The sequence below is a fragment of the Nycticebus coucang genome, chromosome X (assembly GCF_027406575.1).
Source record: "Nycticebus coucang isolate mNycCou1 chromosome X, mNycCou1.pri, whole genome shotgun sequence".
Taxonomy (NCBI): Eukaryota; Metazoa; Chordata; class Mammalia; order Primates; family Lorisidae; genus Nycticebus; species Nycticebus coucang.
The window spans coordinates 46,639,181-46,659,725 of record NC_069804.1 but is presented as its reverse complement, the minus strand read 5'-3'; the positions used below and the strand labels follow the sequence as shown (position 1 = coordinate 46,659,725).

The 20,545-nt window shown below is 43.0% G+C and overlaps 1 protein-coding gene across 1 annotated transcript in view; it reads left to right on the top strand.

Moving 5' to 3' along the window:
- The first annotated feature begins 742 nt into the window (after nt 1-742).
- The window catches only part of MAOB (monoamine oxidase B), a 185,042-nt gene continuing 165,239 nt past the window's right edge, over nt 743-20,545 (top strand). Inside the window, exon 1 of the mRNA XM_053579285.1 lies at nt 743-902. Coding sequence (XP_053435260.1) covers nt 857-902 — 46 coding nt within the window. The 5' untranslated portion in view covers nt 743-856. The remainder of the gene's footprint in view (nt 903-20,545) is intronic.

Here is a 20,545-nt window from a genome sequence, read left to right as displayed (position 1 = left end):
CCTCCTGGATTTCAGTCTCAACAGCTTCTACCACTGACACATAGGGCTATTCAATGTGCAGTTGGCTTTTTTTATCACTTGCAAAAGTGGGAAAACTTAAGAGCATCTTAAGGTGCTGCATTAGCAATGCTAGGGTGAAGGCTTTCTGACTTAATTACACAGGGGAATGGAGTAATTGAAAGTAAATGAAGTGGGTATACAGAGGAGGCTGAGGTGGGATAGAAATCTCACCCAAGAATGTGCCAAGAAATGACAATAGTGTGTGATGGATCAAAGTGGGTCTTGGAATCTTCCTGACTTTTTTTTTCCTTTCAACTTGTTATGTTACCTTGGATGCTCACTAACTACGTTGCCTCACTTTCCTCATCTGTAAAATGGGCTGTTGTAAGTTTGAACAGGAATCATGAGTTAAGCGCTTAGCATAGAGTCTGGTACCTTGAAAGGGTTCAATGAATGTTACTACTTGCATGGAGAAGTAATTTGGGTGGCTAGAAGACCCGGCCAATCTGCTAGCCCCTAGCCCCCAAGATCAATAGCGCAGTAGGAAGGCCCAGGGGTGGTGGCCCCGGAGCGGGACTATTTGAGGCCCCAGTGACCTCTTGGCCCAAGCGCCCGCTCTCCCCAGGCGTGCAGGGGGAGGGGGGGACCGAGCTGCGGGCGGGGGCGGTGGCCCGGCGCTCCAACCAGCCTGCGCGTCGCGGGCGGGCGGGGCTGCGCGTCCCGGCGCCTGGGGCCGGTCTTATAGCAGCTGGCCGAGGCGCTAGTGCGTGGGGGCAGCGTACGGCTGGCGGGCGGGGTCCGAGGCCCAGAGACCAGAGCAGCGGGCACCAGGGCGGCCTGGAGCTGGGCGAGCGCCATGAGTACCAAATGCGACGTGGTCGTGGTGGGGGGCGGCATCTCAGGTCAGTCGTGGCCGCGCGCCCTCCTTCCTCTTCGCGCACTCGGACAGGTGGCCGCCTAGGAGAGGCGCGTGGGGCGGCAGTGGGGCGCGGGCTGAGCCTGGACCCCCTCCGTTCTCTGTGCACCGGCCGGGCTCTGCGGGTCCCGAGCGCTGCGCATTGAACCCTCCCTCGGTGGAAGGATTTGGTGCGACCAGGGACAGAGGCTGGGGGTTAGAAGGAAACCTGTTGAAGGTCTAGGGCCAGACTTTGACCTTCTCCGGGAAGGTTGTCAGGCCTTTGCTTGCTGGAATTTTCGAAGCCTGGGGAAAAGGAATGAGAAAAGAGGAGGCGTCTTGGGGGCGGGAGCGCGCAAAGGTCAGTCATTGCTGCAACTTAATCTGCACACTGAGCACCCTGGCTTAGAGCTGGCATACACCACGACGCATTGTTATCCTGGTATTCGGAAAATGGCCTTGAACAGAAGGAAGAGGTTGGACCCTGCCAATCAGTTACCAAAGGCTTCCCAGAGCCGCCTCCCCACTCCCCCGCCCCCAATCTCTGCAGTTCTATGAATGTCAGGGATCTACCTGAGGCTGCAGGGCCTTCCTGGAAAATGCCTTTTCTCTCCCTCCCAACCCGCTCACCCTGAACAGGGTGGCCGAGCTGTAACTTGGCTCTCTGGCCCAGCCCATATTTGGCATGGATGGAAACAGAGACTATCCCTCAGCCACAGGGCCTCTGTGTGCAGCAGGGGTGACAAAAAAAAAAAAAAAAAGCCGAAGCCAGAAGGAGGAATGGGGTTAGTGGGGGGTGGGGGTGGAGGAGTTGAGATGATCATGACGATGGGATCCGTGGGAATGAATAATGCTCCCAATATGGGCTTTTAAACAGACCCCAGGGATACTTCAGCCCAACTCTCAGCACCTCCTGTTGCTTGAGCAGTAATTAAGGCACCTCCAGACCCTAAGAATGTGTTGTCTAAAACTTGCCTTAACCAGTTCTCAAGTAGCCTTCAAGAGCAGGAGTGGCCTTGCTCTCTATGAAGAGGGCAAGGAAGAGGTGTTGGAACTCCCCTGTGACTGCATTTGGGTTGGTTGCTGACCCTGGTACTATGCTGCGGCCTCTGCTGCAGCCCTCTGCACCCATGCCAAACCCTGTGCTCAGTGCTGCAGGTACATAGGTACATAACCTCAGCATGCTGAAGTTGGCCAAGGCTGTGTATAGATTCAGTTTTCATTTTATTGATTGATTGAGGCAAAGTCTCCCTCTCTTGCCCTCAGTACAGTGTCATAGCATCTTAGCTCACAGCAGCCTCAAACTCTTGGACTCAAGAGTGATCCCCTTGCCTCAGCCCCCCAAGTAGCTGGGACTACACAATGCCCAGTTTTTCTGTTTTTAGGAGACATGAGGTCTCACTGTTGCTCAGGTTGGTATGGAACTCCGGAGCTCAAACACTGCCTGCCTGGACCTTCCGGAATGCTAGGATTACAGGCGAGAGCCACTGCGCCCTGCCTAGATTTAGTTTTCTTTCAATATTTTTGTGAGACAGAATCTCACTATGTTGCCCTGGGTAGAGAACTGTGGCATCACAGCTCACGGCAACCCCAAACTCTTGGGCTTAAGCAATTCTCTTGCCTCAGCCTCCCAAGTAGCTGGGACTACAGGCGCCCACCACAACGCCCGGCCATTTTTTGTTGCTATTGTCATTGCTGGTTAGCTGGCCCAGGCCAGTTTGAACCAACTTCAGTGTATGTGGCTGATGCCATAACCACTGTACTACGTGCGCTGGGCCTTCTTTCAGTATTTTTGACATCCTCTCTCCTAGAGGAACTTATACATAAAAGCATACCTAGAAAGTTTTAGAAAATATTACTAAATGTATCTTGGGGCTGCCTTGCCCAGCACCCCATCTTATGGAAGCTGAAGGTTCTTTTTTCAGTCCCCCCGAATCCTTTTACTTTAGTATGCCTAATGGGTTCAAATTCTTCTATTTTCCCCTTTTATTTTGCCCTTTCTAATTCACATTCAGATTTATAAGTTCATGTAAGTTGTTCATGTTAAACTCACATGAGGAGGGTAGATAAGGGTTTTGCAGTTTTTACAAGCAGTGATGAACCTTGACATTCATTCCCTAACTTTTATCAAAACAAGGGATTGGTGAGTAGATTCACCTTTCTCAAGAACACTCCATGGAATAGGCATTGTTCTAAGAACCAAAAAAACCTAGGTTCCAAGGCTCAACCTTACTCAGTTGTTTATCTGCTACATGGGGATAACACCAATTAGTTATACCTAGATTTCAGGGTTGTGAAGGACAAGCAAAGCAATGTTTATGTAATAACTTCAAAAGTCTGAAATATGGCACAAAGCCCCACAAGAGTTTTGCTGATTTGTTCAAAAAATAGGCATCAGGGGAGGCTATGCTGGGAGATTCAAAATGGATCATGTTGTTCTTGATCTGGAAGACTTTCAATCCAAGAAGGAAGATGGGATGCTCAAACAAAGATGGTCAAGGTAGAAGGTCGTCTGTGCCACAGGAGGGGGTCCATTCATTTATTCATTCATTTATTCATCATTCATTCAATTAATATTGTCTTTCTCAAGTCAATATCCTGTCTCAGAAGGAGGAAAAGACAACTTATATGGTGCCATTGCCCCTGAGGCCCTCACAAGCTGATATGAGAGACAGAGTCCATACTGTTTGACCTATAATAGATGCCTTAGTAGTACCTTTAAAAGGTTCTAGGGAAGGTGATTGGAGAAAATGTCAAACTCTGAGAAAATCTGGGAAGACTTCATAGAGAGGTGACATTTGACTTGAGTCTTTTTTTTTTCTTTTTTTGCATTTTTTGGCCAGGGCCGGGTTTGAACCCACCACCTGTGGTATATGGGGGGCCAGCACCCTACTCCTTGAGCCACAGGTGCCACCCCATTTGACTTGAGTCTTAACAAACATGAATTCACCAGGAGATTAGATGAAAAAAGCATTTTAAGCTACAGCTTATATAAAACCACAAATATGTGCAAGAACATGATTACATGTTTAGAAAACGTTAAGAGAGAGGGCGGCTCCTGTGGCTCAGTGAGTAGGGCGCCGGCCCCATATGCCGAGGGTGGCGGGTTCAAACCCAGCCCCGGCCAAACTGCAACAAAAAAAAAATAGCCGGGCGTTGTGGCGGGCGCCTGTAGTCCCAGCTGCTTGGGAGGCTGAGGCAAGAGAATCGCGTAAGCCCAAGAGTTAGAGGTTGCTGTGAGCCGTGTGACGCCACGGCACTGTACCCGAGGGCGGTACAGTGAGACTCTGTCTCTACAAAAAAAAAAAAAGAAAGAAAACGTTAAGAGCTTCAGTGTGGAGAGGTGGGGGGTCTGGTGGGAGATAAAGCTAGAAAGATCAGTTGAGATGAATTGTGAGGAGCCTTGTGTATCATCCCCCAAAAGCTTAGCCTCTTCTGTGGTGGATGAATAGTACTATTTTTTGTTTCCTAAGAATTATGATACTAGCAAAAAGAGGGATGGGAAGAAGAGAGCAGGTGTTAGAAAAAGATAGGATATGTAGAGTTGGAGGTACTGGGAGGACACCCAGCGAGAGAAATATGGAAAAGAAATTTGAGTTATATGGGTGGCGCCTGTGGTTCAAAGGAATAGGGTGCCGGCCCCATATACCAGATGTGGTGGGTTCAAACCTGGCCTCGGCCAAAAACTGCAAAAAAAAAAAAAAGAGAGAGAAAAGAAATTTGGGTTTTAGATGTGCATGACACAGAAGTTTCAGTTGAATCCATTAAAATAGATGAAATGTTCAAAACTAAGGTTGTAAAGTATCTAATTTTAGAACAAGTAGGTTACTGGCACAATATTAAAGCTGTCAGCAAATTTTAATCAGCCCCTTTGGGATAACAGGGATGTATTGGGAGTATAGTTGGTTAATATATAACTGTCTTTTTGATATTTGAGAAATTCCAAACACTTGTAGACCAGCTTTTTAGAAATGTGTTCTGTATATAAATGAATACCTACTGAAATCTCTTTCACCCATGGGGATGGACATGTCTGGAGACTTGGCATAGCAATGACATCTTCCACATGGAGCTGGACAGTAACATGTTGCTTTTGTCCGAGTCTTGACTTTAGTATTTGGGTTGGTGGAACCATGAGAACTATCTTTTGCAATTCTAGAATGGTTCTTGCTCAGTTCTTAAAATAAAAGCTATAAAAGGCATCTCAAAGCAGAAATAAGAAATTTTTGTCCAGGCTTGGGAGAGGAGAGTTGGTCATCTAAGGGTGGAAAGCACTTGTTTGAAATCCCTAGAAGAGATGGAATCAGGCTTCTAAATTGTAACCAACACCTAGCAGGTGATCTGTGTGGCCAGGACAGCAATCCTGGCTGTAGGCTAGCAGTACTGGCCTGGGCAGAGAGTGGCATAGACAGTTCACTAGGGGTCATGAGTTGAAGGATGCAGTGCGCAGAAGTACCAAAGCCCCCCACTTACCTTTGGTAAAGAAAAATGGAGAACTTCCCTGGGCTTTTCTAACCCATTTGAATGTATAGATGCACCTGGAAATTTATATATCCCCGTCAGGGTATGAATATAGAGAGGTTATACAGCAATGCTAAAACAGCATAGGCTTCAGTGTCAGAGTTGTTGGGAATCCCATTTCTTACACTTACTATTGTATAACCTTAAAAGTTAAATAAATTCTGTTCTTCAACTGCCTTATTTTATTTTTTATTTATTTTTTAAAACATTTTATTTATTTAATTTTTTTAGGTAATTCTCTTGCCTCAGCCTCCCGAGTAGCTGGGACTACAGGTGCCCTCCACAACGCCCGGCTATTTTTTGTTGCAGTTTGGCCAGGGCTGGGTTTGAACCTGCCACCCACAGTATATGGGGCTGGCGCCCTACTCACTGAGCCACAAGCGCCACCCAACTGCCTTATTTTAAAATGGACTTATAATACCTTCCTGGCAGGCCTGTTGCAAGGATTCAAAATAATGTGCATGAAGGACCGTGAACTTTGGTGGTCATTATGGCTTTGGATTGTAGTTGCCTTGCTCTACCTTTTGGAAAATACATCCGTGTTTGGCTTGGAGGGTTTTCAATCTATAGGTATAAGCAAGAGGATTTCTGTGTAATCACTTCTTCCTTTTCACCAAGTAATTTTTTCTGGATGTGAGGCATATAGGTGTACAAGATGGCAACAGGATTTGGGGTATATGTGTGGGTGTCAGTAGGGACCTGCCTATTGGTTCCAGCCTCATCCTGCCCCAGCCCATCCTTTTGTTCCCCCAAGCAATGGAACTGAGTAACTCAGCCTCTTCTTGAGCTATGGGACCCATGGGGTTCCTCATGAGAAATTCTGAAAGCCCTAGATCTTCAGCCTCACCCCAGTCTAACTGTTATTCCAATTCTGACCTGGTCCTCATTTCAGCCACCTGAATTCCATCTTAATTATAATGGAAAACAAATGCATTAATAAATGATATTATTTATTCAATAATATTTAATAATAAATAATCAAAAATGGTAGCATATCAAGATATCAAGGACCGTCTACATGCTGGGCCAGGTATTAGGAGCTTGAGTAGAATGATAGCAACTCTGTGAAGGTTAAGCATGGCAAAGCCTTGTTGCTTCCGCTCAATTCTAACACCTGGGGTACATTGGCAAGTGGGGCCAGTTGGTGGGCTATGGGAGCTGAGCTAGGTGCCTCTAGAGTCACAATTTCTAGGTGCTTGTATGTCTTCAGAAGTCATCAGGGGAGGCTTAAGCCTTGGCTTGGCCATTGATAATGGCCTCGGTTTCCCCTCCCGTTAAGTGAGTGTTGAGGCCTAGGCTCCCTGCTGTGCACACAAGGGCAGTGGTAGAGCAGAGGGGTTAAGAGCATGGCGTCTACCCTTTTCCACCACGAACTAGCTGTGACAAATTAGGCAAACAATTAACCTTCCCATGCCTTAGTTTCCTCATCTGGAAAATGAATATCATAAGGGAATATTTCATAACCATTAAAAGAGAAAACATACGTAAAGTGCTTGGAGGCTCGGCACCTGTAGCTCAGTGGCTAGGGTGCCAGCTACGTACACCAGAGCTGGTGGGTTCAAATCTAGCCCGGGCCTGCCAAACAACAATAACGGCTGCAACCAAAAAATAGCCGGACATTGTGGCGGGCACCTGTAGTCCCAGCTACTTGGGAGGCTGAGGCACGAGAATTGTTTAAGCCCAAGAGTTGGAGGTTGCTGTGAGCTGTTGACACCATGGCACTCTACCGAGGGTGACAAAGTGAGACTCTGTCTCAAAAGGAAAAAAAAATAAAAGAAAATAAAGTGCTTGGAATGGGGCTTGCCATATGGCAAGTGCACAATAGGTGTTGGCTATTATTGTTAATTGGGCTGACAAAATAGCCTCTAGTCACTAAAGCAGTGGTTCTCAACCTTCCTAATGCCACGACCCTTTAATACAGTTCTTCATGTTGTAGTGACCCCAACCATAAAATTAACAATGTTTTGATTAATTGATTAATTAATAATGTTCGAGTTCATAGATTCATTTTATTCCCCTAAATAAAATAAGTAATAATTAAATTAATTCTATAATTAATAATTTATTAATTAATTAATAATTTAATAATTTTATGATTGGAGGTCACCACAACATGAGGAACTGTATTAAAGGGTCACGGCATTAGGAAGGTTGAGAACCACTGCATTAAAGGGTCTGCAGTGCCAGTATGTCAGCCTTCTCTGCTGTCAACCTTTGAGTCGGGTTTGTGGCTGTGTGCACGCATGCACTGACATACACATGCTCTCTCACACTCCAGGAATATTATTCTGTAAGATTGATGCTACTTTCAAGCTCTGCTTTCTTGGCTTATATGTAATTTACTAACACGGATGATGTGAGGAAGGCAGCAGCAGCTCAATTTAAAGAAAAAGCCTCGGGCAGCGCCTGTGGCTCAGTCGGTAAGGTGCCAGCCCCATATACCGAGGGTGGCAGGTTCAAACCCGGCCCCGGCTGAACTGCAACCAAAAAATAGCTGGGCATTGTGGCAGGCGCCTGTAGTCCCAGCTACTCGGGAGGCTGAGGCAAGAGAATCGCTTAAGCCCAGGAGTTGGAGGTTGCTGTGAGCTGTGTGATGCCACAGCACTCTACCGAGGGCCATAAAGTGAGACTCTGTCTCTACAAAAAAAAAAAAAAAAAAAGAAAGAAAAAGCCTCAACTCTACTTATTTTAATGTATATTTAAGAGATAAATATACCAGAAATTATATTTTTCTTTTTCTTTTTTGAGACAGTTTCTTTTGCCCTTTGTAGAGTCCTGTAATGTCATAGCTCACAGCAACATCAAACTCTTGGGCTCAAGTGATCCTTCTTGCCCCAGCCTTTCAAGCAGATGGGACTACAGGTGCCCACCACAATGACCGGCTATGCCAGAAACTGTAAACACAAAACACATTTCTATACAAAAAGAAAGCACGAGGGCTCTGGGGGCCTGGGACTTGGGTTCACATCTCACCTGTTTCCCCAAATGTGGAGCTTGGTCAAGTTACCTACTTCTTCAGCCTCAAGATCCTTACTTAAAAAGAAGGGAGATGGTCTTGGGCTAATTCCTAAAATGTTCAATAAATGTTAACTTTATTATTTTTACAAGTCACTGGGCAATACTTAACTGAGGGGAAGTATTGCAAGAACTAGAAGCTTGCAAGATCAAATACCCTTCTGTTTGCTAAACATAAGTCAAATCAAGAGGCGATATTCAGATGTCTTATGTGTCTGAAAAATGAGTGTTTTTATCTCCATAATAGAATGCTTCAAAAATTTGCTCAGGTTAAACTTGCAGCATTATCCTTTGCAAGGATCTCAGTCTATCCTTTGCTAGCTTATTAGTAAGGTGTTTGCAAAAAGGTTATTTCCCCTAAGAGAGAGGCATAATGATATAAAATTCCTTCTTGATTTTGAACATCCAAGTAACAAACTTCTTCTGAGCTAAAAAAAGTTTTGATTTAATAGATTCATTGGTGACAAAAGATGGAAGTAGCTTTAAAATTTTACCTATTAGTTACATCCAAGGAAAAACAGATCTAGAGAGGTCAAAGACCTCACAGCTCCAGACCTCACAGCCACTTCTTTTGAATAAAATTTCTGTCCTTGGAGATGAGCCCTTAGCCTTAAGAGGAAATACAATTGGAACTGACCAAATGGTGCTGGGTGGGAGGTAAAAATCAAGAACATTTCGAATGCGTTGTTTCTATTCTCAAGTTCACAAAATGGATCCATCTCTAGCCTCCTCAGTTAACTCAGTAAATAAAGGTATTATAGAAAGGCAAGTCCCTGTTAGCAATGTTTGCCAAGTCAGCATGCATTTATTTACTGAAAGGAGCTATAGAAAAAGAGTAAGGACAAGTTCTTAACCGCAGGAATCTGAAAATGTAGCCAGAGACACACAACTAGTAAATAACTGCAATAAGGAACAATTAGAAAGGTTGAGAACCGGCGGCGCCTGTGGCTCAGTGAGTAGGGCGCCGGCCCCATATGCTGAGGGTGGCGGGTTCAAACCCAGCCCCGGCCAAACTGCAACAAAAAAATAGCCGGGCGTTGTGCGGGCGCCTGTAGTCCCAGCTGCTCGGGAGGCTGAGGCAGGAGAATCGTGTAAGCCCAAGAGTTAGAAGTTGCTGTGAGCCGTGTAACGCCATGGCACTCTACCCGAGGGTGGTACAGTGAGACTCTGCCTCTACAAAAAATAATAATAATAATAATAATCATATATGATTGAATTAAGAACTGTGGGGCTTAAGGGCTAAGCCAAACAGAAGAAATCATTAAGTCTCATTAAGGGAGTTAAATTTATCAGATCTTGGGCGGCGCCTGTGGCTCAGTCGGTAAGGCGCCGGTCCCATATACCAAGGGTGGCGGGTTCAAACCTGGCCCCAGCCAAACTGCAACCAAAAATAGCCAGGCGTTGTGGCGGGCGCCTGTAGTCCCAGCTACTCGGGAGGCTGAGGCAAGAGAATTGCTTAAGCGCAGGAGTTGGAGGTTGCTGTGAGCTGTGTGAGGCCACGGCACTCTACCAAGGGCCATAAAATGAGACTCTGTCTCTACAAAAAAAAAAAAAAAAATTATCAGATCTTGAACAGTCCGGATTTGAGTACGTAGTCATGTGCCTGATAGCCAAGAAAGCCAAGAAATGGATAGAAGTTGAGGAACAAGTTCAGAGATGTTCAGCTAATTGTAATGAATTTGATTATCCTGAATGCTACAGAGAGGTTTCAAGCAAAATGTAGGTAAAGAGGAGGCAAGAATGGGCAGGAGGAAGTCTTCAAAAATGCATTTTCCTTTCTTCACTGTCTTGCTGAGAGCTGACCAGAAAAGTATCACAAGCAATAATTAATGTCTTCCTTCTTAAGTTTTAACATTGGAATTGAAGGACTTGACAGTATTTACAATTTTCCTTTTCTTTTCTTTTTTTTTTTTTTTTGTAGAGACAGTCTCACTGTACCGCCCTCGGGTAGAGTGCTGTGGCGTCACAGCTCACAGCAACCTCTAACTCTTGGGCTTACACGATTCTCTTGCCTCAGCCTCCCGAGCAGCTGGGACTACAGGCACCTGCCACAACGCCCAGCTATTTTTTTTTTGTTGTTGTTGCAGTTTGGCCGGGGCTGGGTTTGAACCTGCCACCCTCGGCATATGGGGCCGGCGCCCTACTCACTGAGCCACAGGCGCCACCCTACAATTTTCCTTTTCAATAAAATGAAAATTAAAGGGTGGCGCCTGTGGCTCAAGGAGTAGGGCGCCGGTCCCATATGCCAGAGGTGGCAGGTTCAAACCCAGCCCCGACCAAAAAAACACACACACACAAAAAAAATGAAAATTAAAAACAGATTTTCTTCCCAAGGGTTGGGACCCTATTTACTAAATGACACACATCTTGGGCAATGTCAAACACAAAGTGGCAGTTCATCCTATTTGTTATATAAAAACTGCCATTGTAACCTTTTGTTTTTTTGAGAGAGGGGACACAGGTCAGAAAACATATGCAGGTAAGTGTAACCTTTCAAATGTTAGTCATTTTACCATAGTCTCCATTTAATGGCATCTTAAATGTCATATGCTATTTATTCCACTTCATGTTTAAGCTCTTGATCTTAAGTTTAGCATCCCTTACCTAGGCCATTTTTTCATACAGGCCTCCTCCTTCTCAATATTTATTAGAGTTGCACTCAGGGGTCCTCAAACTTTTAAACAGGGGGCCAGTTCATTGTCCCTCAGACCGTTGGAGGGCCGGACTATAGTTTAAAAAAAAAAAAAACTATGAACAACTTCCTATGTACACTGCACATATCTTATTTTGAAGTAAAAAAACAAAACGGGAACAAATACAATTCACACTGCTGCATGTGGTCCGCGGGCCGTAGTTTGAGTACCCCAATGTGTTTGCTGTCCTTCTATCCCAAATAATCTTCTTCCTTTTTGATTAACCTCTCCAGTGTTTCTGAAGATTTTTGTTTTATACTGAATTTGGAATCCTAATTTCACCTTTTGGAGTTGCGGCTGCTTTTTAGTTGTGTTTCTGTCTTAAATTGTCTTGGTAATTATGTCTTTAGTTATACCTCACTTCTTTGGATTATTTTCTAGTTTTCTACATTAAAGAGACAAGCTCTGGGTAGCGCCTGTGGCTCAATGGAGTAGGGCGCCGGCCCCATATGCCAGAGGTGGTGGGTTCAAACCCAGCCCCGACCAAAAACTGCAAAAAAAAAAAAAAAAGAAAGAAAAAAGAAACAAGCTTTTGTCACCCAACAGAACATCTTTTTTTCAGAAGGATAAAGTGAAGAATTAATAACTAAATTGAAGTGAAGAATTATAACTAAATTAATAACCAAAATCCCTTTAAAATTTTTTTAAAGACAGTCTACTAATACAAATGAAAGAGGCAATCACATTCCACCTTAGTGATTTATAGTATGAGGAATTTTTTTAGATCAATGGGAATATTTTTTAATAATGTGAATTGCATATTATGAAAACCTTTAAATTATAGAAAATGGCAAGAAGAAAATGAAAATCTTTCATAATTGAACCCTCAAAAACCTAAATACTGTTACTATTTGCCTCCTATCTTTTTTTATGCATAGCCCATGTTGTCTTTACTGTAATCATTTGTATCCTTTTTTTAAAAAATAAATAACAAAATATTATGAAGCTTTAACCATGTCTAAATGTTCTTTCTTGTGATCTTGATAATGTTATAATATTAGTTCATATGATTGTATTATAAGTTATTTAACTAGTCTCCTATTGTTGAACATTTGTATTTCAAATTTTTGCTATTTTAAACAAAGCTATTATGAACCTAAGTTGATGTGCATGATTCTGATTATTTAGGAAATTTCTAGCAAATGTTGGGAATCCTTTTAAGGCATTTAATATTTGTTGCAAAATTGTCACCCCAAGAAAGTTTTGCCAATTTACTTTATGGCGTAATCTTAATAATGGGCTTCTTGGCCATTTCAATAGGAAACCAACATTCCTACCTCTCCTAGCACAGTGCATACACAAACATGATTCTTCACCAGTTCATAGTTGTAAATTAATGAAAGTGTAGGTGCTAGAAATTACAAAAATCTTCAGTTTTGTAAAATTTTAGTGCTGACAAGTAAACTTTGCTCTCTATAACATACAGGCAATTTTTTTTATATAATTATGGCCTATGCCTACCATTATTTACTAGGAATATGTATTTTTATACTACTTTCAAATTTATTGGATACAATTTATCTTGTGCTTCTAAGAAGTTTGGTATCATTAATTAGATAACTATTGTGTGTCCGTACAGAAAAGAAAAGAAAATAACCTTGTAAGAGACCATTTTCTGTGATTAATTATTTTTTACCCATCTAGATAAAACATGAATGCAGATTTTGTCCACAGTCTATTATAACAGCTGATCAAATAGCTGTTTCATGTTTTACATTTTAATTTCCCCCCTAGTTTGCATTCAAGTCCTGTGATAGAGTTCAGTTTATTTAGGAGACCTATAAGATACAGTTGACTGTTTCAAAATAGCTCTTTTACGCTATGCCAGTTAGTCGAAATCAAACAGCCCTTGTTAAACACTGGCAGTGAACACATATAAAGGTGTGTACTAAAATGAATTGTCTTCCTTTCATCAAATTTATTTCCCTGTGTTGTTGTTTCTGCATGAGAGAAAAACAAATTTGTTCATTTGGCGGTTCATGCATTCAATAATGCTTATCAAGTGCCCTATTTACCAAACATTGAGCTAGGCATGGGAATCATACAGTTGGGTGATACATGGGCCCATCTTTGAGGCGTACACCAAGCAGAGGGAGGCAGATGTGTACCGGTGAATGCTCTGAAGGGTGATGGGTGCTGAGAAAAGTGTGTACATCTGGTTCAGATGATACAGAGAAGAGGATGGCAACTTCACCTCAAGGGCCTCAGAGGACCTGAAGGAGGATTTGGTGATAGGGTTTATCGAAGAGACAACCAGCCAATTCAAATACTCTTCCTTAAAATATAGATTTAAGTGGCTAAAATTGAAATCTATGTCCTAATAAACACAGGGTGTTAGAATTTCAGTTTCACTCTTTGTTTGTTTGTTTGTTTTGTTTTAAGACACAGCCTCAAGCTGTTGCCCTGGGTAGAGTGCTGTGGCATCACAGCTCACAGCAACCTCAAACTCCTGGGCTTAAGCGACTCTCCTGCCTCCGCCTCCCAAGTAGCTGGGACTACAGGCGCCCGCCACAACGCCCTGCTATTTTTTTGGTTGTAGCCGGCATTGTTGTTTGGCAGGCCGGGGCTGGATTTGAACCCACCAGCTCAGGTGTATGTGGCTGGCACCTTAGCCACTTGAGCCACAGGTGCCGAGCCAGTTTCACTCTTTTTACTGGTGGCCCTGAAATGGCAGTGTAGTGGATGCTGTAGTAGGCTGTCCCACTCCTTTTAGGACCTGATGAGAGTGTTGGCTGCTGCCGGCGCACAGCTGAGTCCCTCTCTGGAAATTGCCCTTGATTGAAGGTAGCTTACTCACCCAAGGCCATGCCCCTTCAGTGGGGGCATCCTGCAACCAGTGTAGGGGATATGAGGGCCTGGCTGCTTTGCCTTAATCCAGGACAATTCTGAAGTGCTATCACAGCTTCAGAGCTCACTATAGGATTAACTGATAACTCTATTATGTCTGTGTGTAAGTTCAGCTCCTTACTCTGCCCAATCTTGCTTCCCTTACATGAGTTAAACCCGATAAAGCTTCTATATACAAATCTATCTCAGAGGCTGCTTGCCAGGGACCCTAAGTCAAACAGATAATGAGCAGTATTTTTGCTTTGCACATCATGAAGCTTCAGTCAGTTGGAGGTGGAAGCCATTAAAGCAGTGGGTCAACTTGTGAGTCGTAGCCCCTTTGGGGGTCGAGCAAACCCTTCACAGGGGTAGCCTAAGACCATCCTGCATATCAGATATTTACATTACGATTCATAACAGTAGCAAAATTACAGTTATGAAGTAGCAACGAAAATAATTTTGTGGTTGTGGGTCACCACAACATGAGGAACTATATTAAAGAGTCACGGCATTAGGAAGGTTGAGAAACTCTGCATTAAAGGATATATTACATGTCTGCTCCCTCTGCTTGGTGTATGCCTCAAAGATGGGCCCATGTATTACACAACTGTATGATTCCCATCCTTTCCATGTCCTGTAATGGTCTCAACCAAGGTTGCAAAAAGCCATTAGAGCCTGGGGAGGGTGTTTAACATCATCAGTTCTGGGTAACCACTCTTCAGTGCCCTGAGAGGCTCTAGAGCAGTGGTGGAAAGTGGAGGCTGATCACACTGGCTGAAATACACTCCTGGGAATCTTATTCTTCACTCACCACACTGTATGCTGATTCAGAGCTGAGATTCAGGACCCCTTATGTGGAAATACGGATTTCTTCCTCTAGAAATTTGTGGCAGTGTAGCCAAGGGAGAAGTTATGAAACAGACAGCCCTATTCTGGATGCAGAAGATTGGGGGCATCCATCTAAGCCACTGTTTTGGATCCAGGTCCAATTCTGGGTTCTTGAGAAAATAGCACTGTTGGCACAGACCTGTATTCTTCCACTAACCCTGCCACAATTTTATGTAGCTTCCTGTAGGATTTCTCCCAGGGAGTTGAAGATATACTGAAAGTGATTGTAAAAATCAATCACGGAATCCCAAATGGACAAGAAAGCAAGACTGTGAAGGAGATAGCTGGTTGGTAGGTTCACATGAAAAGGTTAAAAGATCGGAGGCTCTTGTCCGATTGCAGAACGTTCATTTTAGAGGGATTTGAACAAGTGATCTAGAAGGATAGATCATGATTGTGAGGGAGTGTGCTGCAGGGTTTTAACAGGAAACCTTATGATCATATTTCTCAGAAATGACCATTGATAGCATTTAAACAAGTTGCGACACATTGACTCAGCATGCCTGGAGTGTCATTCAATATACAACTTAAGTTCCTTGTGTTACTTAATATACAACTTAAGTGCCTAAAAGGTAGTTTTTAAAACTGCTCTGCTCTTGACTTTACAGTTGGGCAGAGGAGACAATTCCTCATTTGGTCTAAGTTTAAAGATGACTGGAAGGCTAACCCCTCCAGTGGCTTGAGAAAGGCAGGAATGACACATTGAGGGCCCTGAAGATTCTAGACAGAAGTCTGTGTTAAAGTTGCCTGCAGCTCACTGGGAAGGCTAACCCCCAACTGCTGATTTGTTGCACAAGCAATGGATGGTAGGATGAAGAGAACCAAAGCAAGGTGCTCTGGCTACTGCAGTGTGTGAGGCAGCTAGGAAACACAGATGTCATCCAGATCTTCTTTTTTTTTGGCATTACATAGTATTTTTTTAAATATCTGATTCATATGGTAGTACATACGATCAGGCGATAAGGTTACATTGTTTGGGTTTGTAAGGTAAAGTCTGAGTTATAATTGAGTCCTTCCCCCAGGACGTGTGTCATATACCCCTACATTGTACTGTACCCATCAAGTGGGAATTTACTGAACCCCTTCTTGAATTTAATTGTGCTTTTTTTTTCATGTGGGTCTGTACAGATCATTTTCTTGAAGATGATTAGAAAAGCATAGAAAAAGGCAGAAGCTATATATTAATAAAATTCAGCATTATTTAAAGTCAAATAGGGACAATGCTTTGTCCCATTCTATGGAAAACTATAATATAGAAAGGGAGAGAGCAGCCTTGTTCTTCCTGTGCCCCACCAAACCAAACCTTATGGAGTTAGACCTTTAGTATTATGATGTCATTAGCACTTTGAGGATATTGTTCTCTGATAAAGAGAAGGCACATTATTTGTGAAAGTGTCTGTAAAAGGATATTGTGGGCTAGTTTTTAATCCTGTGATTCAGCCTCTTATATTGACTACCCGAAGTCTCAGCTGGCAGCATGCCATTCTGTCCCCTTCGGACTATTCCTAGTCTTTCATTTAGAAGACATTAACTGAATGCCTTCTATGAGCTAGGTGCTAGGAATGAACAATCAGGAAGTGGTTCCAGCTTAACACATGCACACATACACATGCACAAGAAAATGCTGTAACATAAATAGTGGGGCGTTATGGCAGGCGTCTATAGTCCCAGCTACTCGGGAAGCTGAGGCAAGAAAATTGCCTAAGCCCAGGAGTTGGAGGTTGTTGTGAGCTGTGTGGTGCCACAGCACTCTACCAAGGGCAATAAAGTGAGACTGTGTCTGTACAAAAAAAAATTCATTGAACCGTGTGTCAAAATCATTGACTAACTGAGAGAAGCACAGCAGACCAAGTAAACGTCAATAGAGAAACAGGAAAATCTTCACTGAACGTCTTGGCCACCGACTCATGGTTCTCCCATCAGGACAATGCACCAGCTCACACAGCACTGTCTGTGAGGGAGTTTTTAGTCAGTGAACAAATAACTATTGGAACACCCACCTTACTCACTGGACCTGGCCCCCAAAGATATGGGAAATACTGAAAGGAAGACATTTTGATGATATTCAGGACATCAAGGGTAAATACGACAGCTTTGATAGCCATTCCAGAAAGAGTTTCAAAATCACTTTAAAGGGTGGACCAGGTGCTGGTGTTCGTGCATAGGGGAGCACTTCAGAGGTGACTGTGGTGATACTCAGCATCAGTTTGTGAACTTAATTGACCTGATATGTTGAAGATAATGTACAGTACAGATAAAGAAACCTTATCAGATATTGCCAAACATGAAGCCAGTAAGCTTCCCAGAAAGGCTTCCCAGTAAGCTTTCCAGAAAGGACTTGTTTTTCAGTGTGAAGCTATCGCTGATTTGATCTAATTCCTAAATTGTATATAGTGAGTAACTTGTATGCTCCTGGGCTTGATGTTTAAAAGAAATGTATTAGGTGTGGATGTGGAGAGAAAGGAACACTTTTACACTTCTGGTGGGACTGCAAACTAATACAACCTTTTTGGGAGGAAGTATGGAGAACCCTCAAAGAACTCATGCTGGATCTCCCATTTGATCCTGCAATCCCATTACTGGGCATTTATCCAGAAGGAAAAAAATCCTTTTATCGGGCGGCGCCTGTGGCTCAGTCGGTAAGGCACTGGCCCCATATACCGAGGGTGTGCGGGTTCAAACCCGGCCCCGGCCAAACTGCAACCAAAAAATAGCTGGGCATTATGGCAGGCGCCGTAGTCCCAGCTACTTGGGAGGCTGAAGCAAGAGAATCGCTTAAGCCCAGGAGTTGGAGGTTGCTGTGAGCTGCGTGAGGCCACGGCACTCTACCGAGGGCCATAAAGTGAGACTCTGTCTCTACAAAAAAAAAAAAAAAAATCCTTTTATCATAAGGACACTTGCACTAGACTGTTTATTGCAGCTCAATTTACAATCGACAAAATGTGGAAACAGCCTAAATGCCCACCAACCTAGGAATGGATTAACAAACTAGTATATGTACACCATGGAATACTACTTAGCCATTAAAAATGGAGACTTTACAGCCTTTGTATTAACCTGGATGGAAGTGGAACACATTATTCTTAGTAAAGCATCACAAAAATGGAGAAGCATGAATCCTATGTACTCAATTTTCATATGAGGACAATTAATGCCCTAGTACATGGTAGGGGGTGGGGGAAAGGGAGAGCAGAGAGAGAGAGAAGGAGGAAGTGGGGTGAGGAAAGGAAAAGTAGAAAGAGGGAATGAGAAAGGGAGGTGGGGAAAGGAAGACCAGAGAGAGGGAAGGAGGGAGGGGGATGGGAGAAGGGAAAAGCAGAGAGAGGGAAAGGAGGGGGTGGGGGTCTTGGTGTGTGACACACCTTTTGGTGACAAGACACAATTACAAGAGGGACTTCACCTAACAAATGCAATCAGTATAATCTGGTTTCTTGTACCTTCAATGAATTCCCAACAATAAAAAAAAGGAAATGTTTTAGAAGAAAAAAAAAAAAGAAAGAAAAAAGGAAATGCTGTAACATGACATTTCTTGTGCTTATTTATTATTGGCTCAGGCACAGAAATGTACTTTTTCAGTGAAAGGAGCCTCTTGGTACCTCGAAAAGGCTTACCTTTGGACCAAGTTCGAATCCAGAATCCATGCCAGGATCACTTTGGTTTGGGTTTCCAAGTGCTCTGTTTTCTGTTAGCTTCATTAGTTTTACTATAGTTGATACATTTCTGGCCTTCTGAGAGGTATATCATGCATGCTTTTTATATTATCAGAAATTGGGCTGCACACAGGAGTAGTCAGAGCCTGAAAGGAAATCACATGGCCCTAGTAGATAAAAGGCGAAAGACCAAAATACACTGCCTATGTCCTGCTTTTCTCCCCTTGTTCCTTTCTCTCTGATTTCATGGAGAATGTGTCCAAGGGGAAAATGAGTTTTTTATAGGTAAATCAGCCTGCAGTCCACAATATCGAGCTTCCAGTGGACAGGGCTGAGAAGTGTTCCAAGAGATTGAGATGACAGTAAGGGAGAGAAGGCAGAAAACATTTTGCATGTAGAAGAAAAATCATTTGGGGTTTCACTTGCTTTATTTCTGGGTTTTTGGTTTGTGAGCAGAAAACTATGAGAAGCCGATGAAAATGCCAAAGCATTTTTTTTTCTCCTGCTATGTTCTTTTAAACATATACTTTAGCAAAAAAAAAAAAAAAAAAATCTTTGAAATCTAGCTTCCTTCCTCATAGATGAATTCCTTTGAAAGGAGTTTGTACATTTAAAGATTGCTTGAGAGGGCGGCGCCTGTGGCTCAAGGAGAAGGGTGCTGGTCCCATATGCCGGAGGTGGCGGGTTCAAACCTAGCCCCGGCCAAAAACCAAAAAATAAATAAATAATAAAGATTGCTTGAGAGTAAATTTTAAAAAAGTCTTCAAAATTAAAAGCCTTAGTGAATTTTTAGTTTCTAATGAATAGATAAGTACGTGTAAAGATTTTGAATATCTTTGCTTAGAGAATAGAAAATTTTTGAAAAGTATTAGCACTCAGAATTTAATCCAGTTAAATAATATATTCTATATATAATTTTTAGCATCATTTTTCAATATTTTTCAAATGCAATGGATGGAGACTTCAATAACAATGAAAAATTATGTCTTCAAGTTATTTTTAAAGTGAGAGCTTACTCAATCTTGTAATTGTAGCTATGTGTGAAGAACAAACAAAATACATGTGCAAAATATAATAACTGCGATATCTGCCTGGTATTTCCAACGGACCTTGATTACAGGTACTTCTTATACACATGCTGAGAAGGGGAATATTCATTTGTTCTCAACAAATACATCCTTGCTATCAGGTGGTATGTGCAGTATATTGGTTTGTGTAATTCACATTAAGTGGAAGGTCAGAGAGAGATGAAGAATAGAAATACTTATTTCATACTGTTGTCTGGGCGAATATTGTTTTCTCCATATTAGCATCTGAATCTTGCAGTACAGTGCAGTATAGGGGTGTTTGAAGCCTATAAATTTTTATTTGGCTAATACCATTTTCCAAAATACTTTCCATGATCTAAGAAAAGCATTTCTGGTTTCTTGTGTTACATATTAGTTGAGCATGCTAAAATGGCATTCCCATGATACCACAATTTCCTGCTTCCCTCCCTAAATCACTAGCTGCTCCCTGAGTCTCCTTTGCGAGCCCTCTTTGACCACTCCTTGTTTAGCTTCCAGAATTTCCTGTTTTGAAAAATGGAACCACCTTCAGGCAAGTTTTCAAGCAGACTCTTGACATTTTTAGCGGACATTGTAGGGGTCCCACCAGATCCGCTTAGCACTTATTTCCATATATGTGGACTTTTGGCTTCTTTTAGCTCCAATTCTTTGCCTAGCCATAAAGGCTTTCTCTGGCCACTGGAGCCCCTCTTGCCTCATACCCAAGGCAGGCAAGCAGTGAGGATGGGGTTAATTGCCCTCCAAAAGCAGCCGTCAGACTCTGTCATAATTTGATCGATAAATAACCCAGTTTCCTCACCTCTTGGAATAGCTGAAGCATGTTCCACACTGTCTCCCAGATGTGCCCACAATTGCCCACAGTGGTAATCCACTTGATACTGTACCCATTATTGGCCACATTCCCTTGTCTCACCTCCCCAGGTCCCTACCAGGGCTTGAGAGCACCTCTCAAATAAACTAGTCACACCCAAATCCTTATTTCAGGTGTGT